The 27,796-nt window shown below is 38.7% G+C and overlaps 2 protein-coding genes across 2 annotated transcripts; one reads left to right on the top strand and one right to left on the bottom strand.

Annotated features, from left to right (window-relative positions):
- Positions 1-137: 137 nt before the first annotated feature.
- Positions 138-27,553, bottom strand: chsy3 (chondroitin sulfate synthase 3). The gene is made up of 3 exons (XM_057818376.1): positions 26,529-27,553; positions 12,245-12,528; positions 138-8,974 (listed from the first exon to the last, which is right to left on the bottom strand). Exons 1-3 carry the CDS (start codon positions 27,076-27,078, stop codon positions 7,409-7,411), a joined length of 2,400 nt encoding a protein of 799 aa, XP_057674359.1. The 5' UTR covers positions 27,079-27,553; the 3' UTR covers positions 138-7,408.
- On the top strand, positions 21,277-23,663 carry LOC130905225 (ADP-ribosylation factor-like protein 8A). The gene is made up of 2 exons (XM_057818388.1): positions 21,277-21,677; positions 22,093-23,663. Exons 1-2 carry the CDS (start codon positions 21,555-21,557, stop codon positions 22,303-22,305), a joined length of 336 nt encoding a protein of 111 aa, XP_057674371.1. The 5' UTR covers positions 21,277-21,554; the 3' UTR covers positions 22,306-23,663.
- Positions 27,554-27,796: the final 243 nt, after the last annotated feature.

Raw genomic sequence — 27,796 nt, 5'->3', positions numbered from 1 at the left:
ATGAGTAATGGGTTGGGCAGTGGCTTCAATTACGTGTTTATAATTTCACACTCATGGCTTGGCCTTTTGAACACATTATTAGGCGCAGTTTAATTTGATCAAAATAAAAAAATCCACTATATACAGTGACCATTCAAATCATTTTTATTGTTGAATGAAATGTAAGCTAAAATATGATGAAAGTGTCAAAGTCAAAATAAGATCATTGCGTACATTACAATTTTAGACCTAAAAAACAGACTGCTGGCATTCTTTATTTACTTAAACATTTCTTTCGCCCTAATATGGAATGTGTGGTAGATACTGGGAATTTTAAAGTTGTTGCAAATATTTTCACTTGTACTGTATTCAAAGCATCCAACACCTGCAGCTGCATGAAAAGCAAAGCCTGAAACAATAGCCATAATACGCTCTCAAACAGACACTGCCTCAGAAGACTCAAGTTTTTTTCCCCCCCGTCTAAACGCTCTTCTTATTACAAAACCCATTTTGTCCATGCGTACCAGCTTTTTGGTGTTGGGTACATTTTTTTTATACTAGCACGTGTTGTGAGAACCAGCTATTCGGGCAGGAGACATTAAGAGACTGTTATGTTCCCTGAGCTGCTCTGTGAAATGTACTGTGTATATTTATTGCATAATTAATCCATTATATACATATTTACACAAGTAGTCGGTATAGTATATGTGCATTGTACACGTCTATACATATGCTTTATATGCACGCCTGTGTATGTACTGCACATATATACATACTGAACATGTATAGTAGTACACACACACTTTGCATTAACTATAAACTTAAAAGGAATGTGTAGTTTGAACTACTATTAAAATTCACATACTACTAAAATATGGAAAATATTTTTGGGAGTGGTGGGGCAATAAATCTAGGCTTACCATAGCTAGCTATTAGATGGGGCTTTGCATTTTTTTCCCCCTTTTTTTTCAAACTGAATGGCGTTTCTTCGGCACGCTGCACAGCCCGAACAGTTTGACCTATCGGCACTGTTCAAATATTGAAAAGACCGTAACATTCGCTCAATGCAGGGAATTTTTAGAATGACCCCCCAAAATTTTCCGTTCGCCTGTAAACACAGTTTAGAAAAAAAAAAAAAGCTACTTGTTCTAGTTTTTGACCTTATCACATAATTTACACAAAAAAAATTCCAGGACAGTAAGGGGCAATGAAAGTTGAATACGCAAACCTACGGATACCCCAAAATTCGCCCAAAACATGCCCATTCATTTCTAATGGGATGCCATTGACAGCCATGTACGTCCAAATTTCCCATTCATTTTCAATTGCAGGAAAACATAGGTTTTTGTTATTTTTGACCACTTACCATGACAACCAACTGGTGCCCAAGTAAGTCAATGCCATTGACAGCCATGCACATCCATGCCATTGACTGCCATGTACATTCAATTTTCCTGTTCATTATTAATGACAGGAAAACACAAGTTCTTGTTATTTTCGACCAAAAACATACCATTACAGCCCATTGACATTCAACTGGCGCCCAAGTAAGTCGATGCCATTGATACGTGTGCAACCGGACGTACAGTCATGTGGAAAAAAATAGGACACCCCATTAGATATTCAGTTCTGTATTAAGAAATGTTCACATATCAATTTCTGATCTTGTTTTTCTTTATCTCTGGAATAGAAAATGATTTAATTGCAGGTAAACAACAAAAAATAACATTTTTACTCATTAAACCAAATATATCAACAAACATGCATATTCTAACTGAGAAAAAAAGTTAGGACACCCTACCACGTAATAACTTGTGTTAGCCCCTTCGGCTGAAATGACTTTTGTGAGATGCTTTTGAAGCTTTTGTAGTGTCTTGCTCTCCAAGAGGAACATGAATGTCTGACTGAAGTTTGCAAGAGTGAATGTAGACAAAGACCAGGACTTCTGGAATAATGTTCTTTGGACAGATGAATCTAAAATTGAATTATTTGGACACCAGATGAGAGGACATGTTTGGCGTAAAACCAATTCAGCATTCCAGGAAAAGAACCTCATACCAACTGTGAAGCATGAAGGTGGAAGTGTCATGGTTTGGGGATGCTTTGCTCCAGCAGGACCTGGCCAGCTCACCATCATAGAATCAACCATGAATTCTATCGTGTATCAGAGGGTGCTTGAGGAACATGTGAGATCATCTGTGAAAAAATTACGTTGAAGCGAAACTGCACCCAGCAAAATGACAATGACCCAAAACATACAAGTCAATCCACCAAGGACTTGCTGAAAAGGAAGAAATTGAGAGTCCTGGAACGGCAGGGTCAAAGCCCAGATCATAATCCCATTGAGATGCTGTGGGGCGACTTGAAATAGGCTGTACATGTAAGAAACCCCTCAAACATCTCAAATCTGAAAGTATTCTGCGTTGAGGAGTGGGGCAAACTTTCTTCAAACTGAAATCAAAGACTGGTAGCAGTGTTGTTTTCGTCAACGATAACCATTACGAAAATATTTCGTCATCAAACAATTTTTTAACGACGCTTACGAGACGATAACGAGCTAAAAACATGCTTTGGGAGACTAAAACTTGACTTGACTAATACCAGTTTTCGTCTGACGAGATGACAACGAAACGAAAATGCACAATAGTTTCCATCACATGTTCACAATCTGTGACAATATTTAGCTTGCATCGTAGCAGTGTCTGGTTGTGTCACTCATCTGATGTGCCGCTGCTCTCCAGTCTCCAGACTTGCATACACGGTAAGATTAGTTTTCTTACTTTGCCAGAGAGAATATGCAATGTTGCTTTAGCCTTTGCCATGCTGAGTGATCATCACACAATAAATGTAACTCGTAGCATTAGCGTAACAATTGCGTTCATGTTAGCAATAGGCCAATGCTAACAGTGAGCGTCCTCTTAAACTCACACTTTTATACATACAGTCTGTGGCGTCCAAGTGGGTATTATTCATTGAAAATAATTATACCCACTTCCTGCCGAGTGTGAAGTTAGAAGTTAGAATATGCATTTTTTTTGTTATATTTGGTTTAATGAGTAAAACAATGTTAATTTTTGTTGTTTACCAGCATTTAAATCACTTTATTTCCCAGAGATAAAGAAAAACAAGATCAGATATAGATATTTGAACATTGCTTAGTAAAGAACTGAATATTTAATGGTGTGCCCTAATTTTTTCACATGACTATATCCCCGAAATGTCACCAAATCAACAGGACGTGACCTGATATCAAGAGGACGTGCCCCCGAAATATCCCAAAATCAACGAGGACGTGACATGATAGATTTTCATCGACCACAGCAAAGTCCCATCATAATTTCAGCAAAAATTGCAGTTTTTAGTAATATACCATAATTGATTGAACAATTTCATCATCATACCTTACGACTTACACTTTTTAAAATGTTTTAAATACTGTATACATTTCTTAGGTTCTAAAATAACCCTGGTGCACAGGTAGACCCACAAAAAAGAGGCATAACCATACCCAACTGTACAAAGGTAATGTAACAATTGATATTAATTTAAAATGGGTCTCCAATTACATTGGATTTCTCAAGTCACATTTCCTTTTAACAAACTATTGCTGCGCGCAACTGGTCTGTTTTTCTTCGTCGTCTTACTTTGGGGGGTGGCGGGAGTGTCTTATAGGATACCAATTTGATATTAAAAACCCTCTTAATGTTTCTTTTTAATAAAATTTTAAACCAAAAAATTAACTAGTAGCTCGCCATTGTTGTTGACATCGCAGGGCGGTGACGTCACATGGGTACGCTGCCGTCCTTCCACAGTGTCACTCTTTAACTATGTAAGGTACCGATTTAAAGACACCACAAGGTGTCAATGGTGAGTTTTAAATTAATTACAGATCAAGCCAATGAGTGCGTTTTGTCCCTCGATTGACACAGTAGTTTCCTTTTTAGTGTGGGTCCATTGTGCCTTATGTTAATTTGTATGTTGTCGTCACAACATACAAGACTCCTGATAATGGCTCCCAGCATCATAGTTTTTTATATTGTGACTAAATATTGCCATCAAGTGTATTTCTTGAGCTAAATGAGTTGCTAAAATGTTTAAATAGAGTTTTACCAAACTAAGTTTTATGTGTATTTTGCATATGTATTTTGATGGTGAATTTGTGAATGCCAGTCCTCTTTGCATTGTTGTTTAACTTTGTGAGAATAGGGCCTCATTAATACAGATTGAAGGACTTTTCTTTTTGTGAACATTATTTTTTAAGAGATATGAATATTATTCTTGTTGTATTTTTTATTATATGATACTTATGTTTGTTGTGACTGAGTTGCCCAAGCTTATGCCAATAAACGGCGCGGTCTGAACTACAAATCTGAACGCTCTGATCCACTCGCCTTTCTCTGCCTCTTAGATCTCAGTGTGCAAAATAAGGCATAATAATTTGTTGGGCAGAAAAATGATACGAATAGCCAGCAATCAAACTAAATTTAATACATTTATTCGTTTTCGAATAAATGGTACCCGCGTGGCGTTTCCGCTCGTTTGTGTGGCTGTCGCGTGCTTGGTGGGGCTCGCATGTGACTGGATGTGATAGGGCGCGCTCGGGTGGGGGGTCCCGGTGCCGTGATTGGCGATGGGGCGCCGTAGGGTCGGTCGCCAACGGGCTTACACTCACAAGGGATTCACACGATTACTGGGTTCTAGATCACAGAGCTGATTTGTGTACTCTCTACCTCTTTCAATCACTTATCTTATAGACTCCCCCACCCTGTCCCCCTCTTTTCCTGGTCAACAGGCCCCCCACATGGTGTCAACCGGAAATACATCTAGCTGACGATAGCACCAACATATTAGTATTAATGTAGACGTTCAATGTATTTCTTGTTGTTGTGTTTATTTTCTTTCTTCTCTTGTGTTTCTTTTCTTCTGTTCTCCCATAAACCCTTCCTGTTCGCTGCTTTGTCATAATTACGAGGTATGTTGAATGATCACAATGGGAGTATGTCATACTCTCAATGTGAAACATTAAAACTGTTCAGACCAACCGGGCACTTAGACATCCATTCTCCGTGTCAAACAGCTGAACAGGACAGGTTTAAAAAAAAAAAAAAAAAAAAAATTATTTCCGTGTCGCTTATTCACCGGGAAACAAGCTTCAGGAGCAACACTGATAAATCTGATAAATCTGAGAACAGCGGCAGGATGATTGATCGAACTGGACAGCGCTTTTACGTGACAAAAATGGACCAAAATGAGTCATAGCTGCACTGCACACACACATCCGCTACAAATTGTTCCCACAACAAAAAGGCAAACAAAGGATGATTAAATGTCAGGGACAGAGACTAAGAAATAACATTGCTTGCTCTGAAGATATGCCCTCCAGTAAAATTAGATTACTGATCTGCCATTGCAATGTGAGCGCTGTGTTTTACCTGCTGTGAGATGGAGCTCCTTGACTGGACACTTAGCTCATTGGACAAAATATTTTCTACAATGAGACCTACACCAAACCAACGGACAATATTGCGAAATGCCATGGCAATCAATGACTTTTTGAAAGATATATGAGTAAAAAAATGGACTATGCAACACTAACATGCTAGACTGTGCGTCCCGGGCTGTTGGGGGACGGGTATCGATAAGCATTTGCTTTTTTCCCCGTCTTCCTTTGTCTGTCATCGTCTTTTTTCGGGCAAATTATTCCATATTCTGTGTCAATGTTTCTCCTTTCTGGCCAAACTATCCCACACTCTGCAACTGTCAATGATACTGATGATGACAATGACAATAAATTCATTCATTCATTCAAATAAGGTAAGATGTCATTAGATGCCATTAGACTTCTCAGTAGAGTAAAACTACATCAATATTTTCGTGTCCTGTGATGCACGAATAATCAAACTGCTTTATTTCACTGTAAAGCTCTGGTTGTTAACTATCTCCATAATAATATTGGAATAAGTTGGATCACACAAAGGTTTACTGTGAAGATCTGCAAACAGCTTTTGATATCACTCTCCTTCTCTATTGACTGTCAGTAGCAAACTTGACACATGAACGCTACTCATCTCATCCAGTCTTTCCTGTTAATTTTGGTTTTGCTGTCCTTTTCATTAACGTTCCACTCGGGTTAAAATTGGATGGGCAGAACTGATGACATGTTTATGTAGTTAAAAGGTGACACTATGGAAGTCCGGCAGCGTACTTATGTGATGTCACCGCTCTGGATCAGGTCCGATCACGTCATTTTCAAAGTATCGGAATCGGCAAAAAAATATCGGACATGCCTTTTTTTTATATATATTTTTTAATTAAATCGTTTTCTAATTGTATTTAATGTTACAGACAAAATGTCTTACATTCATCCAGAGTCTTTAGTTTTGGCTTAAAGTAGGGCTATCAAATTTATTGCGTAAACGGCAGTAATTAATTTTTTAAAAATTACGTTAAAATATTTAATGCAATTAACGCATGCGCTGCATGACCCGCTCACGAATTGTCGCGTTCAATCTATAATGGCGCCGTTTTACCTATATATAGAGCTAAAAGGCAGCGTAAAATGAGTAGAGAGAATTTTGGCAGTCTTTGGAGCCTCTTTTTAATTGGCTAAAGTCTTAAAATCCCGCTCTCAACAACTAGAAATATAGTGGGAAGCAATGTGGGGAAAAACGGTAGTGGTTGATTTTTTCCTTAAAACCCTATGTTACTTCCCAACGCAGAGAAGGTATATCAATTGGTGCCACTACGCACAGTCATGCTTGCACTTCCCATCATGCATTTGGGCAGAACAGTTAAATGGCTACAGTATCATTTACTGAAAGCTCAACAAATACACTAGATGGCAATATTTAGTCACAATATACAAAGTCACATTTATCCTTTAAGAATTAGATTTCTATCCATGGATCCCTCTCACAGAAAGAATTTTAATAATGTAAATGCCATCTTGAGGATTTATTGTCATAATAAACAAATACAGTACTTATGTACTGTATGTTGAATGTATGTATTCGTCCGAGTTTTATTCATTTTTTTCTTAATGCATTGCCAAAATGTATATGATCGGGAAAACTTATCGGGAATGATTGGAATTGAATCGGGAGCAAAAAAATGCAAACGGTTCGGGAAATATCGGAATCGGCAGATACTCAAACTAAAACGATCGGGATCGGATCGGGAGCAAAAAAACATGATCGGAACAACCATGTCAACGACCATGGCGACCTACTAGTTAAAATAATTTCATTAAAACGAAAACATTAAGAGGGGTTTAAATATCAAATTATTCGTACTAACATTTATCTTGTCTTTCTATCCGTGGTCCGCTTTAAGTTCTTCGAATAATTGGCCAGAGAATACTACCAAAAACGGCAGATACAGTATATAGTCCACTGCAGAGTCTGTTCTCAAACTGAGGTAAACTTATATGTCATGATGACGTTTTATTGTACCCTCCAATGTGTTTGTCCATCCACAGCTCCGCTAACTGCATTGTCGAAGCATAAGTGCTAGCTTTTGACCCAAGGCACATTTTGAGCTGCTTCTGCTCAAGACTCGAGTTGCAATGGACAGGATGATAAATATGGATGATCCCTGGCTCTTGACTCCGCAGAACTTTTAAACCCGAATTAATAACTTTTGTGAAAAGATCTACATCTTCCAAACCCCAGCCAAAAATTGAAGTGTCAAACCCGCCGGCTTTTAGCAGATCGCTCTTGACGATGCAGGCTATTCCAAAGCCGTAAGCGCGCCAAAAACCACTTTTCTTAGTAAGAACGAAATTATTTTCTCTCGGGGCCTTTTCCGCGTAGACTATCTTCGGGTTGTACTGACTAAATATGACAGGAAAATAGATCTGGCTCCCTTGAATAGTGTTATCTCTACATCTTTGCAGGGAATCGGCATTAAAGATAAGATCGACGTCACAAAAGAAGAGTAGTGTGTCATTATCAGACAGTGAGGAGCCGAGCTCCAAAGCGAAACCCCGGGAAAAGTTTCCAGTCATCGGAATCACTGCCAGGTCAGCTTTGGGATACTTCCTGTGGTAATCTTTGATCAATTGGACATGTTTTCCTTTGTTCTCGGCGCTCTCGTTGTCCACCAGAATCACAGAGAGTTTAACGTTTTGTTTGGGGATCAAACAAACTTTTTCAAAGTTCTCCATAAAACGGACAAAAGTGTCATAGCGACCAGAAAGGGGGACGAGGATGTTAATTTTCCTTTGGCTTTGTTCCCCTATTTCTCTGTTAGACTCGTAGAACTGAAAAGGAGACAAAAACTTGAGAGAGTTGGGTAGAAAAGACAGTGACTGGGATTGTGCGTTGATAGCCGTCACCAGTTCAGCTACATTTAACTCTTCAGTTTCATGGAAGAAAGGTCGACTGAAAGACTGCTGAAGGTATGCGTGACGTCTCACAGGGACCGTTATTTTACGTCCCTTGTGTTTTTTGTAAAGTAGTAATAAGTCTAAGATGTATTCAGCCCCGTGCATCGGATCCACTCGGTAGTAGCCGTACTGAATCTTTTTGAACTCTATAACACGTCCACGAGTTTTTGAATTCTCATTAATCATCTCCATGACCTGGAGGATAATGTCTTCTAACGCGGTCCGAAGAGAGCTTCCGAGACTTTGTCGGGCCATCTTGTTTTCCACGGCAGAATAAATATGCCGGTCTGTTAGGAAATCCCATTCAATTACATCATTTCGGTCACTGGGCTGATACCGCATATAGGACGGTGGTCCTCCCAGCTGTTGGTCCTCCCACGACATTTCTGTGTCACTGAGGTGAGTCATAATGAGGCCTTCCCGATGGAGCAGAATGGTTTGATGGCGAAGTCTTGAGATCTCGCGAGTCAACATGTAGTTATGGAGTCGGTACTGGTAAGCGGGCCATTTGTTGGGATGGAGTGTGATGGCGTTGTGGATCTTGCTATTGTGGAGCTCGTCGATGAAACCTTGCTTGTGCTCGTAATTCTCGTAGAATAACTGTTGCATCTGTTGAAGGAATACGAAATAAGAATTTGCCTGTTTGTTAACAAATATCGAAAAAAAATACAATTCTCTTTGGAAATATTGTAGAAAAATTGCTAAGAGTGGTATGAGAAGTATCTGAACGTTTTGGAATTTCTCACATTTCTGTATAAAATCACCATCAAATGTGATCTGATCTTTGTCAAAATCACACAGATGAAAAAAACTCTGCTTTCACTAAAACCACCCAAACATTTATAGGTTTTCATATTTTAATGAGGATAGTACGCATACAAAGAAAGAAGGGGAAATATAAGTAAGTGAACTATCATAATTAATATTTGGTGGCCCACCCTTTGGCAGCAGTAACTTCAACCGGGCACTTCCTGTTAGGGTTGTTCCGATCATGTTTTTTTTGCTCCCGATCCGATTGTTTTAGTTTGAGTATCTGCCGATCCTGATATTTCCCGATCCGAATGCTTTTTTTTTTTGCTCCCGATTCAATTCCAATTATTCCCGATAATTTTTCCCGATCATATACATTTTGGCAATGCATTAAGAAAAAAATGAAAAAAACTCGGACGAATTTTTACATTCAACATACAGGACATAAGTACTGTATTTGTTTATTATGACAATAAATCCTCAAGATGGCATTTACATTATTAACATTCTTTCTGTGAGAGGGATCCACGGATAGAAAGACTTGTAATTCTTAAAGGATAAATGTGACTTTGTATATTGTTACTAGATATTGCCATCTAGTGTATTTGTTGAGCTTTCAGTAAATGATACTGCAGCCATTTAACTGTTTTGCCCAAATGCATGATGGGAAGTGCAACCACGACTGTGCGTAGTGGCACCAATTGATATATCTTCTCTGCGTTGGGAAATAACATAGGGTGTTATCAACTACTATCAACTACTACCTTTCTTCCCCACATTGCTTCCCACGATATTTCTAATTGTTGAGAGAAATTGTAAGGCTTTAGCCATTTAAAAAAAGGCTCCATAGACTGCCAAAATTCACTCATTTTACGCTGCCTTTTAGCTCTATTCGTATATAGGTAAAACGGCGCCATTATAGATTAAACGCGACAATGCGTGAGTGGGTCGGGCAGCGCATGCATTAATTGCGTTAAATATTTTAACGTGATTTAACTGTTCTGCCCAAATGCATGATGGGAAGTGCAACAACGACTGTGCGTAGGGGCACCAATTGATATATCTTCTCTGCGTTGGGAAAGAATACAGGGTGTTAAGAAAATGATCAACTACTACCTTTCTTCCCCACATTGCCTCCCATGATATTTTTAATTGCTGAGAGAGGGATTGTAAGGTTTAGCCAAATAAAAAAAGGCTCCAAAGGTTGTCAAAATTCTCTCTACTCATTATACGCTGCCTTTTAGCTCTATATATAGGTAAAACAGCGCCATTACAGATTGAACGCGACAATGCGTGAGTGAGTCGTGCAGCGCATGCGTTAATTGCGTTAAATATTTTACCGTGATACATTTTAAAAAAGATTAATTACCGCCGTTATCGGGATAAATTTGATAACCCTACCTTAAGCCTAAACTAAAGATTCTGGATGAGTGTAACATATTATGTCTGTAACGTTAAATACAATTAGAAAACGATTTAATTTAAAAAAAAAAAGAAAAAAAAAAAAAATATATATATATATATATATATATATATTAAAAAAAGGGATGTCCGATATTTTTTTGCCGATTCCGATACTTTGAAAATGACGTGATCGGACATCTTTACTTCCTGTAGCTGTGATGAGCTGTGATTCATTCATTCTTCCGTTAATGATTGCAAGTTGATCAGGCCCTGAGGCAGCAAAACAGCCCCAAATCATGATGCTTCCTCCCCCATGCTTCACAGTGGGGATGAGGTGTTGGTGTTGTGGAGCTGTTCCATTTTTCCTCCACACATGGCGTTGTGTGTTACTCCCTAACAATTCAACTTTGGTTTCATTTGTCCACAAAATATTTTGCCAAAACTTCTGTGGAGTGTCCAAGTGCGTTTTTGTGAACATTAAACCAGCAACAATGTTTTTTTTTTTTTTTTTTTAAAGACAGCAGTGGCTTCCTCTGTGGAGCCTTCCCATCAACACCATTCTTGGCCATAGTTTTACATATAGTTGATGGGTGCACAGAGATATTGGACTTTGCCAGTGACTTCTGTAAGTCTTTAGCAGACACTCAGTGTTCTTCTTTAGCTCTCTGAGTATTCTGCGCTGAACGTTTGGCGTCATCTTTGGTGGACGGCCAGTCCTTGGGTATAAAGGAACAATGCCAAACTATTTGCATTTTTAGACAACTTCTCTGACTGTCAGTTGATGACCATCCAGACTTTTAGAAATGGTTTTGTATCCTTTCCCAGCTTTATATCAAGACAATTCTTACCAGGTTTGTGTTTTATAGTGGGCAGGGCAGCTTTAAACCACTCATCAGTAATTGGGCACACACCTGACTTAAATTGTTTGGTAAAAATTGGTCTCAATTGCTCTTTAATTCTCCTGAGACAGAGGGTTCACTTCCTTATTTTTCCCGCTTCTGTCATTGTTAGCATGCTGTCCACTTTGAAATATGAAAACCTATAAATGTTTGGGTGGTTTTAGTTAAAGCAGACACTGTTTTTTCATCTGTGTGATTTTAACAAAGATGAGATCACATTTGATGGTGATTTTATGCAGAAATGTGAGAAATTCCAAAAGGTTCAGATACTTTTTCATGCCACTGTATGTATGTATGCACTATTTTACACTGTTGGTCTGTTGTACGTATATAGCCTCTTTTGACCATAGTACGTAGAAAGAACAAAAACGCTGATGACCATGGCTCCTGTTTCTGTTGAATTATCAAATATAAAACTACTTAGTCTCATTTTTTCATGTTGAATGTTTATCCTAACAAGTTGAATAAATATTATCAAGCTTCAAAACGTTTCGTTGAGCATGTTTGGTTGTCAATGGGACATTTATATTACAATTTTTTTTGTCTTTCTGGGTCCAAATATTGATTATAGTTGGTCAATGAAGAAAAAAACAGTTTGGACATGAAGGTTATGGTGTCCTGAAAAAAGGGACCCAACCAGGCCATTGTGAACAATTTTTTTCTTGGAAATATAAAGGTAACGTCATACGCATGCAAATTTGGCCAAAATACGGTCAGGTGTTAAAGGGTTAAGGGTTGTAACTGTATCAGTGGACTAAAAATGCTGAAATGAATGTTAGATGAACCTGAGTGAGCTGGAAATAAACAGTTGAATAACTATCGGTACCTCATAGGACCAGACACACTGCGTCCCTCCAAAGCGTCGCACACACCGGCCCACTTCCACATCCTCGTGGGTTGTGTACAGCTCCCTGAGACAAGTACCAATGTGTGGAATCATCCGGCGTAGCACCTCCCTGCTGAAGATCATCCCAGGTCCGCCCATGCAGAAGTTCTCCCCAGGCTCAAGTGCTAGTCTGCCCAATTCCTCTGCCATGCCCAGACCAGTCTGGCCAAGGTAAAGAGGCTTGCTGCTATTCAGAGAGCGCAGAAACATCTCCAGTTTCTCACCTAAAGAGGGTGAAAGTAAGTAGAAGGATAACATGAAGGTTAAAGAAAATAAGAAAACAACACATAGCCCAGTAGTTTATGATCAAATGTGTGAACACAGACTGTCTCCTATCGTTGTGGAGGTGAAACCCACAACCATTTGAATGTGGGCGCAGATTGCCTGAAGATAGTAACAAGAGGGAGAGGTGGGTAACTAGTACGGGTGTAAAGGTACATGTAATAGTATTGAACCGTTTCGGTACGTGGTGCTCGGTTCGGAACGGACGCGTACCGAACGAGTTTCTGACGTAATATTACTCTTACTTTTCGAGGCTGTGAGTCGATCGGGTTACAGTTTCTTTGTGTAGATTATATTTACTAAGTCTTTTTTACTATGATGAGGACCAACACGGTAGGACAGCATAACCCAGAAACGTCAACGGCGCGACAACGTGGCCGCCGCGAGAACGCAGTGAAACGCGGGCGTTAAAGTCAATCAGCCAATACACACCAGTCGCAGTGCGGCCGCGTGTTAGACGTGTCCCAGAAGCGGCTCAACGTGACGCACGCGAAAGGAACGGCAGAGTTTATTATTTGACGCGAGACGCGGCCCTCCTGCGTCAATACTACTACAGGTAGCTAGGATCGGGCAGACCGGAAGTCACTCGTGTAAAAATACGGTGGATCCGGTCGATTTTCAAACTAATATGCAACCGTAACCTACTTTTTGAGTCCATCAGATCTCTTGAGTGGTAGATCGGGGCACAGTTGACTTGCCTTTGTTGATTTACTGCTGTCTTCTCTGCTATATTAATAACCAACACGGCCCCGTGTTCAATACATAACCCTCCTACCACAACAAAACAAGTAGGAACTAATATTCACATAGGAACTAAAGTTATGCAACATAAAATATACAATATAAATGAATACTACATCACATTTGTAAAATATAAACACATAATAAAATAAATAATAGCCCATTTAAATAAAATAAATTGAAATGAGCTAAAACACCTGTAATTAAATAATAATACACAGATCCTGAGTCCACAATTAAATTTATTAATTTCTGTGTGGCGCTTTAACTTGAGAAAATCCACCAATAAAGCTTTTGAAAACTGTTCATAAGGGAAAAAAATGATTCATTGAGGCATTTCATTTGTAAAATCTTTGTCATCGGGATTCATTTTCTCTTTAGCACAGGACTTCTTTTTTCTTCTTTCTTTCAGAAAGAAAGCTGACCAATACACGGGGTCTGAAAGGCAAATTGTTGTTGGATTATTACCTTTAAATACCCGCTACTTTTTGAGCAGAATTCTAGCTATGTATAGGCTAATGTTCCTATTGTTGAAAGCACAAAAGTGTGTAATAAACAACTACCACATTTATATTTTGCATTTTGTTTTCTTACTGTACCGAAAAAGAACCGAACCGTGATCTCAAAACCGAGGTACGTACCGAACCGAGATTTTTGTGTACAGTTACACCCCTAGTAACTAGCCAAAAATTTTACTCAAGTAATAGTAGCGTTAGTTCAAAATAATATTACTTAAGTAAAAGTAGTCCTCCGAAAATGTATATATAGATATACCGTAGTCCAGGGGTCCCCAACCTATTCCACAAAGGCCCACTGTGGGTGCAGGTTTTCATTCCTACCAAACAAGATGACGACACTTTTTCCCCAATCTGGTGTTTTACAAGTGCAATCAGTTGATTGCAGTCAGGTGTGGTTTGTTTTAGCAGAAGCCTCATTGGTTCAACTGCCTTTGCTGGATCGGCTGGAACAAAAACCAGGACCCACAGTGGGCCTTGAGGACTGGGTTGGGGACCCCTCCCGTAGTCTACTATACTGTACTATAACCTATTATATGACCGTAATGTAATTGAACACCCCGGCGTGATGATAGGACTTCCAACTGCAAGCTGGTGCGTGGTCATGTAACTTCATTGTTACGTGTGATTGGTACATAGAGTCATGTGATTGTTGTTGTGACGTCTCATTGTTGAAACTTGTAGAGACGCTGGGCATCTCTGGCAAAAATTAAGTCAAATATTATATGTAGAGGAAAAATGTAACAACTCGAGTTTAGTCCAAATTAGCGGGGGTTTTTTTCACAAATCTACTCCAGTAAAAGTCAAAAGTATGGTGTGGTAAAAATACTGTTAAAAGTACATTTTTCTCAAAATGTTATGCAAGTAAATGCAATGGTGTAAATGTAAGATGTTACTGCACACCTCTGCAATATGTGCAAAATGTATTGAGAGGGATAATTCTCCCTGAGCAGGCACTCATATCTTATGTAGCATATGAAACAAGCTAAACAGAATATCACCCATTTTCCATCTTAAGACAAGTACAGTATAGTATGTAGTGTACATTTGTCACTTGAGATGGGTGTGGTTTTAAGGTCGTCAGCAGACCCGCTGTCACCTAGTTTTTCAGGGTCATTTTCTTACATAAACAGTTGTGTTCAAAATTATTCAACCCCCACAGTAGATAAATGTTTCTTGACATTTCTTTTTCATCTTGTTTATAATTACATCAAATAATGACTTGTCAAAAAAACAAATAAAACTGAAATGCCAAAAATATTTTGGGGAATATTCCAATTTATGGCCTTTCTGTGATTACTTCATTGACGAAATTATTCAACCACTTAGGTATGTATAAACTTAGTACTCATTTACAACAATAACATCCTTTAGTCGTGAAGCATAGCTTCACACAAGTTTCTTGCAGTGATCCACAGGTATCCTTGCCCATTCCTCATGGGCAAAGGCCTCCAGTTCATTAAGATTTTCGGGCAACTTTGTCAATGCATGACATTTGCATCCAAGATCTACTGGTATTGAACTGAATTCATAATACCTTGCACATGCGGAAGATTCTCTGTACCTGTAGAAGCAAAACAACCCCAGAGCATGACTTACCCCCCACCGTGCTTCACAGTAGGCAGGGTGTTCTTTTCTTCATAGGCATCATTCTTTCTCCTCCACACTGATCCATCGGCCTAAAAAGTTCCAATTTGGTCTCATCACTCCAGAGAAGAGCATCCAAAAGCCTTTGTGGTTTGTCCACATGGTTTTTGGCATACTTCTTGAGCTTTGGAGTCAGCAGGGGGGTGCGCCTGGGAGTTATTGCATGGAAGCCATCATTTCGCAGTGTGCGTCTTTATTGTCTGGGATGAAATCTGAATACCTTCCTATGACATGTCCTGTTGTAGTTCCTCAGCTGTCACCCGGTGATTTTTCTACACCTGTTGCTTCAGGTATCGCACAGCAGTTGCAGACAGTAAGCTCTTTCTACTACGCTCAGGTAGCGTTTCCACTGTGCCTTAAGCTTTAAACCAGTTGTGTCTCTTGAATTTTGTAGTCCTTTTGCTGTCTTTTTATATCCATATCCTTATCAAATGAAATGACCTCCTCTTTGATCTTTTTTGACCATTCCGTGGACTTCATCATGTTATAAAGATGTCATTAACTGCCAAAAAGAGCCATGTGACACAGTCCTTTTAACTCTGCTTAATTGCTGCTCATTTGGGTTCCATTCACATCTACAGATGTTTTCATCAACTATGTGACAACACCTGATGGAAACCTTTGTTTTTAAGAGTGGTGGACTTGAGAGGGGCGGGATGTGAATAATTTTGTCAATGAGGTAATCACTGAAAGGCCATTAATTGAAATATTTCAGTTGTATTTGTCTCTTTGACATGTCATTATTTGATGTGATTATAAACAAGATGAAAAATGAATCTCAATCTTGCAAAAACACTCATCAACTGTGGGGTTAAATAATTTTGAACACACCTGTACTTAGCAGTTATTTTATTATAAAAATTTTCCAGGCTTCTTAACAACACACTTAATGTATTGATGTTGACTTCCATTTTTCAGGATCCTTAAGGTTTATGCAAATGTAGTGCTGAATAATGGCACTACCTTGCTTTTGTTATTTTGGTTCATGATGCAATTTTCCTTTGTTAAAGGGACGAAAATCATCATATGCACCCCAGTTGAAAAGATCTTGTTTTAATGAATTGGGTGGAAAAAAACGATTTTTTTTTTTTTTCGGATTTGTAAAAGTGGAGAAAAAAGTATCTGAATGCAGGTAGACATTTTATCAAGGCTGCTACTATGCTTTTTGCCGATCAAACGCCTTTCCTCACGACGTCAGTAATATCCAATGTCCCAAGCATGAATTCGAGTTCTCAGCAGTGTTTATGGCAGTTTCTCAATAGCAAGTCTGATGTGTCATGCATTCCCTTCTGTGCTTGTATTTTCATGCGCTCATGATTTGGACAGTATTCAGTACCCTGATGATGTATCAGGGTACTGAATACTGTCCAAATTCCAAGTTCACATCTGGCCAAATCCAGTCAAATACTCCGGATGTGTCTCAACCCTTGTTTGCAGAGCATGCATTAATGCAGACTTATTTGTGGAGGCATGCATCCCACAATGCAGTTTGTAATGAGAGAGGTGAAAACCATTAAGTGTTAAAGATATAACATTTTAATATTATCTTTCATACAGTAACTGCCGCAGTTAGTATACTAGACACATATATGATAAAACGCTACATTTGTATATTTTTTTTAATAATCAGGGCAAATAACTGGGAGTTTAATAATTCTAAATCAAGTCTTCATTGCTGTTCCAAGTTCGAACTTGCTGTACTTTGTGTTGAGAAACAGCCACCATACTTTCATGCTTCTGTGCCTGGGAGTTCGTTCTTCAAACTACCGTAACTTTCGGCCAACCACTACTTTTTCCCCTCATTTTGAATCCTGCGGCTTATTTGTTGATTCATTTGGGTTAATAGGTAACACCTTATTTAACAGCAGCGTCATAAGACCGCCATAATCATGACATGACACTATCATGGGAAATAATGAATGCTTATGAAAGATGTCATTAAGAGTCACCAGGAAAATTATGTCACTAACTCCATTTATGTCTAGCTTGGATCTTTTACATCTATTCAAAAATGATGTCATTTTGTGTCATCTCGCAAATGATATCTGTCATAAGCATTCATTAACTCATTCACTCCCAGCCATTTTCACCGGAGCAACCCCCTTCGCTCCCGGCCGTTTTACAGGATTTTGACTGATTTTGCAAGGCCCACAGAAAATTCTGTTCTACTGCTATATAAGCCCACCAAAAGAAAGATTAGACTCTCTTCTTTCAGCAGGAAAAAAAAGTTAGTTCATATCTTTTTCCATTCTATAGAAATCAGCATTAGAAAATAGCTCTTAGTTTGAGCAATTCTCCAATTTCTGATGAAAAAACAGAAATTGAGCTTTCTGTAAAAGCATACATTTCGAACATAACTTTGACTTTATAAGCCAGGTATTTTTTGCTTTTGTGACATCCCAAACATCTGAATAATGTTTTCCTTCTACAAAATAACATAAACAACAAGACATATAGAGCTTTATATAGCAAAGTAACAATTTATTTACACATAACTAAACTATTGAACTGAGAGATGACACTGTTGTGGCCACGACTGTATCGGCAGACGGGATACATTTTTTTCCTCATCACCGCCTGTCTTATCAAGATAGATTTTTAAAAATATTTCTTTTGTAGTGACCACTACCTCATAACATAATTCACCTAATCACCTCGGGAACTTGTGTGGGGCATGTGGCTTGTGTTTTACATCATTCTCCACATTTTTCTCAAGCTTTTTACTTCTTCCAACTTCCGTTTCCTGACCATTTCTCTTCATTCATTTCCTTTCATGGTCCGATATGACTTCTTACCAAATGAGCTACTGCCCTCCTGTGACCAGTTTTATTGCTTTAAAATGGATTTTGAGCGGTGTGCTTTGGAGCGAAGTTGCATCAGAACCTAGAGATGTCTCTTGTGAAAAAAAAAATGTTAAAGACGTATAAATACGTTTTTGGAACACTGAAACAATTAAAAATAGAACGTATTTATACATTTTTTGGGGGCAAATGAGTTAATGCTCATGGCAGTGTCATGTCATAATTATGAGTCTTATGGCGCCACTGTCAACTTAAGTGTTACCAAATACCATAACTAGGCATGTGCCGGTATGAGATTTTCACGGTACAATAACCGTGAGCAAAAATACCACGGTTTCACGGTATTGCAATTATAGCTCCAAAATTTTGAGATGTATGGGTTTAAAAAAATAAATAAATAAAAATCCATTGAACAGGATTTTTTCAAAACATATTTGCAAATTGGAACATGAATATAATGTGAAAATAAATAAATTAACAAAAACTAACAAATATTATATAAAATTAAAATAAATAGAACCTACACTATACCCACAGCCACAGCTCAAGTTGCTCAATATTAGAGTAAGAACAAAATAATTGCTATAAAAAGTAAAAACACTTCTAAATAAAATTAAAAATATATACTGTATGACTTTTTTTTGAGGGGGGAAGCTCAAGTGAAGTTTCGCCGTTTTCAGCTACTGTGTCAACTCTAGTCTACATGATGCCATGCCTTTGTGTTAAAAAGAACAAAGAATTCATAAGTTAATAAGTTAGTTAAAAATGTATAAGTTAGTTTTATAAATTAGTTAAAATGTAAATATTGTTGAGGAAAGGTTTCATCTGAAAAAAAAAAAAAAAAAAAAATTTTTAATTTAAAAAGTGAGGAGTGAGGCCTCCTCTCTCAATTAGTGATCTTTGACGCGATTCTTTTTCTTTTTCCCTTCATTCAAGCTTTTCTCTCACTCAGCGGCTGTGAGACATAAAAGAAGCTGCTCTCCCAGTTTAGCCTAGGCTAACATTCGTCTTTGTAAGTTTTAGTTAGTTTGTATATTGAATTTGAAAGGAAAATGTGTGTTTTGTTTTTGGCGAACTTTTTAATGGTGCTACTGCTATCCTGTTGAACTTAATCACACGTGGAAAAATACAATTGTGCAACGTTTTAAATGTATTTATTTGTATATTTCACCACGATTTGAGAGCTCAATAAATTGAAGAAAAGTACGCCTTGTGTTTGGAGGATTTGTTTTTGGGTTTGCTGGCTGTTTAGTGACACTCACGGCAACAAACGGGAAGGGGTGAGCGGTGCCGCACCAAGCCACTTCGGCTGCATTTTGGCACATGAAAAATAGCGAATACCGTACTAAGGTATGACGGAAATTTTTAGTGGTTTTGAAACCGCGACGTTTTCACACCACGGTAAACCGTGAAACCGGTAACCGGCACATGTCTAACCATAACTAGCAATTAATGAAACAACTGGAAAAGTAACTGAAGAAATAATTAGCAGAGAACATGAATTTTAATTATTTACATTTGTAAAGCTACAATGCATGCTAGGAGGCATGTTGGACGACAACAGTGTTGACAGCATGTGGAGCAGTGACGGCCAAATGAAGCTTCTTGAAGCAATGGTTATGGTGGTTTATTTGGTCTTACGAAAGTCTTATGATGTTGCTGTCAAATAACCGGTTAATATCTTTTGCTGTAAATATCCCATAATACAGTGTGGACAGCTATGGTTTATAGTCCAGTGGGGCTTATCTATGAAAAAATGCCGTGTTTGTGTCAGATTTGGTGGGTGGTGGATTATAGTCAAGTACGATTTATAGTCCGAAAATTACAGTAAATTTGCCGGACTAGTGAACTAACAAGTACGAACCTGTCATACTTGGTATTAAGAAATATCATATGTGTGTGGGTAGAATTGACTTCACAAATTTTTTTGTTTTCAAACATTATTTTCTCCATTACGAGAGAGCTAAGAATTTTGCAGTTTGGATACTTAAACTTTGAACAACTGTCTTTCACATCAAAGTTGTTTATACAAGGTGTTGTCTGTCCCTTTAAGGTTTACGCAAATATAGTAAATCATCAATAATGGCAGTAATTTAATTATGTAATGATTATGTATAATGAACCAAAATAACAATTAAGCAATTGCTTTTGGGTCACAGTTCAACTTAGTGTAACACCCACAGATAGTTTATGATTTTACATTACTGTCAGTAGGTGTAGTTAAGCATCATCATTGATGATTCATCATAGTATGTTTACTGCAACCCCAATTCCAAGGAAGTTGGGACATTGTGTTAAACAAAAATAGAGAACAATTTTAGTATTTTCAAATCATGTTCAACCTATGTTTCATTGAATACACGACAAAGATGTGATATTTAATGTTCAAACTGATTCAACTTTCTTGTTTTGGGGGGGGGGGGGGGGGGGGAACTGAATTTTATAGCTGGAATATGTTCCAAAAGAGCTAGGTTTACCGATGTGTTACAAATGTTTGGGAAAAGAGGACACTAACTGTTCTTTCCCATTCTTGCTTGATGTACAGCTTCAGTTGTTCCACAAGCCGTGGTTTTCACATTTATGCTTTACAGTATAATGTCCCATATATTATCAATGGGAGGTCTGGACTTCCGGAAGGCCACTTTAGTAAGCCACACTGTGGCAACATATTAGAATGTGGTTTGGCATTGTGTCTGAAATGGCAGCTGGCCGTCCATGAAAAAGACTGCTTGGCCATCGGCACTAACACGGCCCCATGCCATCAATGATGCTGGCTTTTGAACTGAGTGCTTTTCACAACTTGGGCTGTTTTTGCCCTCTTTAGTCTGGATGACATGGCATTCCAGTTTTCCATGAAAAACTTCAAATCGTGATTCGTCTGACCATTGAACCGTTTTCCACTTTACAGAACTTCATTTTAACACAATCCACCAGATAGCGCTGTGGATTGTGTTCACTGGAAATGCAGACCTGTTAAGTTTCACGATTTGGTCGGGAGACTCCCGATTTTGACCCCAATGCTCACGCCTCACGATTAGAAAGCCAAATCTCCCGATTTTCCAAAAATGTCTTTTTTTTTTTTTTTTTACGTTTTTGTTTGTCACCGTTTTGTAACGATACCATTCGGCCCGATTCGGAAAGTGACCAACAACGAATAGCCTGGCCGTCTCCGACTTCCCCGCCCTCACTCCCCTTCAGAGCTGGAAAATCCCAACCAATCATCTGACAGGGAGGGAAGAGGCGAAGCACCACCGACTTCCCAAGATGCTGGCACTAATAAACCAGCTTTTAGACTGTTTCAAGTCTTTATTTTGGAAGGAAGAGATGGAGCTGACCCTGGTCGGCCTCCAGTATTCGGGAAAAACGACGTTCGTCAACGTAATTGCCGTAAGTCTTACCTGCCAGCGATAGCTAACTAGCCTAAAGCTAATAGCATTAGAGCTAATGATGGGAGAACAATGAGGAAGAAGTCGCTGCTTTACTCTGTGTTTTCGTGGATCAAACATCATGGAATATTAAACCACTGCGGTCCTACCCCCACAATATATGAATTTAAGTGAGAAAGCATATCGTTACTTACTTGAAGTTTAATCATTTAGATTCGCTATTATGCAAAAGCTAAAGTGTATACTATACACTTTATTACATTATATCATTATTACTGTGCTGAAACAAAAAATATAAAGTTTCAATTCTAGGTTACAATTCAATTAAAAAACTGCCATGACAAAGATACTTTTAAAAACAAATATGATTAATTTTCTAAATGATGTAATTAATGTTTTTAATCTTGCTGATTTAGTCTGACGAAACCCTAATTGGAGTGATGGTTGATGAGATGAAGAGGCTGCTGAGGAAGCTGATGTCCAAATTTGTGCAAATGGATGTGATCAGGAAAGCTGAGGATATCCTAGATGTTGATTACAGGAACAAGGAGAACTGGCATGACACAGGCAACATAGCAGTATCACATGATGCCAGACAATACATGGAGCAAGTTGAAGACTATCTCTGATGCCACCAAAAAGAGGTTCTTTGACAGTGTAGTTAATTTTTACACAAGTGTTGTGACCAAAATGAACTTGGAAAAAAAATGGTTGCATTTTGTCTTAGTGATTGTCGCGCGCGCGTGCGCGCGTCATCGGGGTTGGCAAACAGAAATCTCCCTATTTGCAATTTCTACAACTTAACAGGTATGGAAATGGTTTGTGGAAGTATTGTGAAGCCCATTTTCTGATTTTCTTTACAGTAGCATTCTTGTTTGTGATGCAGTGATGTTTAAGGGCAGATCACAGGCATCATGTGTAGTTTTTCGGCCTCGCATGCATGACATGCACTGATTTCTCCAGATTCTCGGAACGTTTGTGATATTATGGACCGTAGATAATGAAATCCTGAATTCCTTTTATTGTCCTTAAACTGACTTTTTTCTGACACACTTTTTCACATAGAGGTGAACCTTTCTTGTGAATGACTGAGCAACTCAGGGAAGCTCCTTTTATACCCATTTATGACATCCGCCTGTTCCCAACTAGCCTGTTCTCCTGTGGGATGTCCCAATCAGGTGTTTAAGTAGCCTCCTTCAGATTTCTCAGTTTTTGCTGTAATGCAGCCATAAAATTCTAAGTTATAGATTATTTGTTAAAGAATAATCAAGTTCATCTGTTTGAACATGAAAGAAATACTTGGTAGCTTTTCAGTTTTAGTCAATTTCAGTGAAACCGATGGACAAAAGCGGTAGTGTTTTGCCTTAAGGAAGACTGCGTTTCCTATGAAGACCAGTCCACACCCGCACTGTGTCGTAAAATCATCATTCAATCAAAAATCAATGTCCAGGTTGCCTGCAGATGGATTAATCAACATTTCTGTTTCCAGCGGCTGTGTGAAGGATGAAAATTAATAAGGTAATGAATCCAGTTGTGGCTAAACAAGAGCATATGACGGTTAGCAACCGTGTCGCACATCCCACCACCGGGCAAGCACTATACTCGGCTTTTGCACTCTTGGTGTGCCCGATGTTCTGTCAAATTTTACACCGATCAGAAATTGCAACTTTGTGTTAAAAATAGCCGCGAATACAGCAATTACAAAGTAAACACTACAAACTTTTTTTAAATAAAGGACTACTTACGTTTGATCATTGATAGGCATTTAGAAAGCTCTCCTCATGCACATTAGCTGCACGTTAGCTGCACAACAACTGCAGCCGCCCTCCACTGGGGAACGAGCTGTAAATTGCTCTCCGCCGGGCGGTTTGCCGATCGGCAAAGACAACCGACAACCCAGTCGTCATGTCAAATGATCCGGGCTAGTTATGTGTGATTTTCCGCTTCGAAGACTTTGAAACATCACTCGGTTCGGGTTAGCATGTCAGCTAGCTGTCACACCTCTTGGTTTGTTTACATTCTCCGAAGCCGGGGAAGGGAAATGACATAAACCCGATTTAGGTGTCATAAAATATCGTTCGGGAGGTGTGACAATAAAGGTGAAGTCGACAGTTTTGACCATTATGGAGTAATTTTGCCATGTCTTCCTGAATAAATGCATGTTTATTATTTCATATTCCATTTAGCACAAGACTGTTATTTGTCATGACCATGCCATTTATTTTGCTATTGGGGAAAAAATACTTGGATAAAAAGAATATCCTTTAAAAATATTGGAGTAGAGAGGCTGAAACACTGACATTTTGCGGCTCTCTTCGTCGCGTTTTCCTCTTTCTGAATAATTCCCCCTCAATGGGCTGCATACTAAATCAGATGAAATCGTTACTCTGCTGACGTCATCCACCTGTTGGGGACGCGAGAGCCCTATAATGGTAGGCGTGGCTAACCGGCAGATTAAAAGACTAATTTCTCGTCATCTGGGCTTTGCTAAATTGTTGTATATAGTCGAATCGTCTCAAAATATGATTCTAATTCACATAATAATGCTATTTAAGACTTTTTTTCTCCTGTCGTACGCACTGTAAGCCGAGGCAATCCTAGAGAAAGCCTCTGTGCTGTGACCCGGGAATTTAACGCCTGCTTTCATGCACACCGCTTCTCGGAAAAGTCCCGGACATTATATTAAGACGCGACCCTTGAAATGTCCACGTAATCTTAGTGTCAGTCGACCCGGGAAACTGTTTTCACATACAATTGCTGCAAGGTTAAATCCCGCGATATTCGTAGTGTTCCGGACTGTGTGAAAAGGGCTTTTATCTCTTGTTGCTCTACCATCTTTGCAGAATTCTCGTGAAAGCGTTCGCATCGACTTCTGTCTTACAATGAATGGGGAAAGGGGAAGTGACGTATGCTGTAAAACAGTAAGCACATTTGTAGTTTTTTGTGTGGCAGGGTTCCTGCCACCCTCCTCAAAGTTAATTAGTGCCGGTGAAAGCGATACAGATCCCTTCAAGATATAAAAGAGGTGTCATTCAACTAGTTTTCAGTCGACATACACTGCTGGCCAAAAGTATTGGCACCCCTGCAATTCTGTCAGATAACGCTCAATTTCTCCCAGAAAATGATTGCAATTACAAATGCTTTGGTAGCAATAGCCTCATTTATTCTGCTTGCAATAATAAAAAAAAAAAAAAACAAGGAACAAAAAAAAAAAAAAAAAAAAAAAATGGAATACTTTTTTTTTTTTAAATCATTACCATTTTACATAAAAAACTCCCAAAAATGGGACGGACAAAAGTATTGGCACCCTTTGAAAACTCATGTGATGCTTATCTAATTTGTGTAACTAACAGCACCTGTGACTTACCTGTGCCACATAAAAGGTAGTGGCAATAACTAAATCACACTTGCAGCCAGTTAAAATGGATTCAAGTTGACTCAACCTCTGTCCCGTGTCCTTGTGTGTACCACATTGAGCATGGAGAAAAGAAGACCAAAGAACTGTCTGAGGACTTGAGAAGCAAAATTTTGAGGAAGAATATAGGCAATATATTTGGATATTACTACCAAAGCATTTGTAATTGCAAACATTTTCTGGGAGAAATTGAGCATTATCTGACAGAATTACAATACTTTTGGCTAGAGACGTCCCGATCGATCGGCATCCCGATCGATTAGGTCCGATCACGTCATTGTCAAAGTATCGGAATCGGCAAAAAAATATCAGCCATGCCTTTTTTTAATATATATATACTTTTTAATTAAATCGTCTTCTAATTGTATTTAACGTTACAGACATAATATGTTACACTCATCCAGAGTCTTTAGTTTAGTCTTAAGGTAGGGTTATCAAATTTATCCCGATAACGACGGTAATGAACTTTTTAAAAAATGTATCATGTTAAAATATTTAATGCAATTAATGCATGCGTTGCACGACCCACTCACGCATTGTTGCACTCCATCTGTAATGGCACCGTTTTGCCTATATAGAGACTAAAAGGCAGTGTAAAATCAGCAGAGTGAATTTTGGCAGCCATTAGAGCCTTATTTTAATTGGCTAAAGCCTTACAATCCCTCTCCCTAAAATTAGAAATATCATGGGAAGCAATGTGGGAAAGCAAGATAGCAATTGATCTTTTTAACACCTTATGTTATATCCCATCGCAGAGAAGATGTATCAATTGGTAGCACTACGCACAGTCATGGTTCCACTTGTCATGGTTCCACTTCCCATCATGCATTTGGGCATGGCCTTCAGTATCATTTACTAAAAGCTCAACAAATACACTAGATGGCAATATTTAGTCACAATATACAAAGTCACAAGTCTTTCTATCGATGGATTCCTCTCACAGAAAGAATGTTAATAATGTAAATGCCATCTTGAGGATTTATTGTCAAAATAAACAAATACAGTACTTATGTACTGTATGTTGAATGTATATATTCGTCAGAGTTTTATTCATTTTTTTCTTAATGCATTGCCAAAATGTATATGATCGGGAAAATTTATCGGGAATGATTGGAATTGAATCGGGAGCAAAAAAAGCAATCGGATCGGGAAATATCGGGATCGGCAGATACTCAAACTAAAACGATCGGGAGCAAAAAAACATGATCGGAACAACCCTACTTTTGGCCAGCAGTGTATTATTACAAATGTAATAAAAATAGTTTATTAAGGTTGAAAAATTACCAAGTGTTGCTTTAACGATCATGTCTTTTGTAGTGAATCCAATTAAATATAGCTTGAGCATGATTTGCACAATGTTACAACTTCATTGGAAATAGGGTTGTATTATCCGATGACAGATTTACTGAAATAAAGAAAAATAATGAACATATTTACCCCTTATATACACATCATCATCTGCTCGCATGAACCACTGGTACTTATCCAGGTAGTGATCATGGATGTATTTCAGCATCATGAATGACTTCTTCTGCGGGGGATAAGAATCGTCCACGCCAGGAAGGGAGATCACCGGTATCGATCCAGGAACGTGCACGTCTTCGGAGCCAGCACTGGAGAAGAACTCCACCTTCCCGGGAATTGAACGCGCCCAGGTATTGAACGCGGCCACAGCTCGGGAAGCCAAATACTTTTTCGCCGTCATCACGCCCACGTAGAGAAACTGCTTGGGTCGACTCACGGCACTTTGGTCGTCTCCACTGTTGTTCCCTCGACTCTCCTCCTTTTTGAAAACGTGACTGTCGACGGGGTCTGCGAGGTTTCCCGATTTTTTCCCGACTGCGGACTCACTTTTGAAGGAACACAAAGGGGATTCATTGCGTTTACTTTCGAGAACTTGGGGTACAATCAACCAAGAGCACGCAGTGAATCCGAGAATGACCCCAAATAAGACGGTGGTCCATTGTCTCCTTGATTTCAGATGCATGGCTGTTTTAAGAATTTAAACCAGTGGAGGGTTGTTGCTGTATGAATGCTGTCGTTGTCTGGAGAGGTGCTGACGTGTATGGACATCTAACATCTCCGGAGGGCAATGGTGGTGTCCTACCATATACGGAAAAACACACTTTCCACTCCTTCTAGCATTGTTCGAGAGGGTTTTAAACGTCACTTTCCATTTGCGGTCCACTCCATCTTCAATTCGCTTGGTTAAGCTTTTTCTAGTTCCTCATAGAAGCTAGATAGATTATCTGTTTTGAAAAAAATCTAAAGACGACGTTCTATGTTTCACCGCGGAGAGCTACAGCGGCGTCATTAGAGGATTAATCAATTATATTGGACAAAAAACCTGATAGCCGAAGTATTTCGGAGTTCAAACTCGACCGTAGTGTAGGCGAATATAATACGTCCTCTTCGTAGCGGCTTGGTTCCATTATCGCAGGCAATTTGCCAAAACCATCATATTCTTCCGCTGTCAAGTGTAAAAGCAATACTTCCTGTAATAGGTTTACGTTTTCAAAATAAATGGTGATGTAGTTTATTTTTCTTAACGCTGCGTAAACAGAGAAAAGTTTGTTTTAAATGATTTTTTTAATACAAATACCAATACTAATAGTTGTGTATAAATATTATATTTTAAAAATCTTACCTCATGAAGGTTATAAATGATAAAACAATAAAGGCTTTGCGTGACATTGTTTTATTTT

Source organism: Corythoichthys intestinalis, chromosome 17 (assembly GCF_030265065.1).
Source record: "Corythoichthys intestinalis isolate RoL2023-P3 chromosome 17, ASM3026506v1, whole genome shotgun sequence".
In the NCBI taxonomy this organism is placed as follows: domain Eukaryota; kingdom Metazoa; phylum Chordata; class Actinopteri; order Syngnathiformes; family Syngnathidae; genus Corythoichthys; species Corythoichthys intestinalis.
This window is presented reverse-complemented; position numbering and strand designations above follow the sequence as displayed.

Coding starts and splice junctions, on each gene's coding strand:
- LOC130905225 (XM_057818388.1), top strand. CDS start 21,555: ATGCTGGCACTAATAAACCAGCTTTTAGACTGTTTCAAGTCTTTATTT. Junction 21,678..22,092: donor CGTTCGTCAACGTAATTGCC/GTAAGTCTTACC, acceptor TTGCTGATTTAG/TCTGACGAAACCCTAATTGG.
- chsy3 (XM_057818376.1), bottom strand. CDS start 27,078: ATGCATCTGAAATCAAGGAGACAATGGACCACCGTCTTATTTGGGGTC. Junction 12,529..26,528: donor TGATGATGTGTATATAAGGG/GTAAATATGTTC, acceptor CACCCTCTTTAG/GTGAGAAACTGGAGATGTTT. Junction 8,975..12,244: donor AGTGTGTCTGGTCCTATGAG/GTACCGATAGTT, acceptor TTCCTTCAACAG/ATGCAACAGTTATTCTACGA.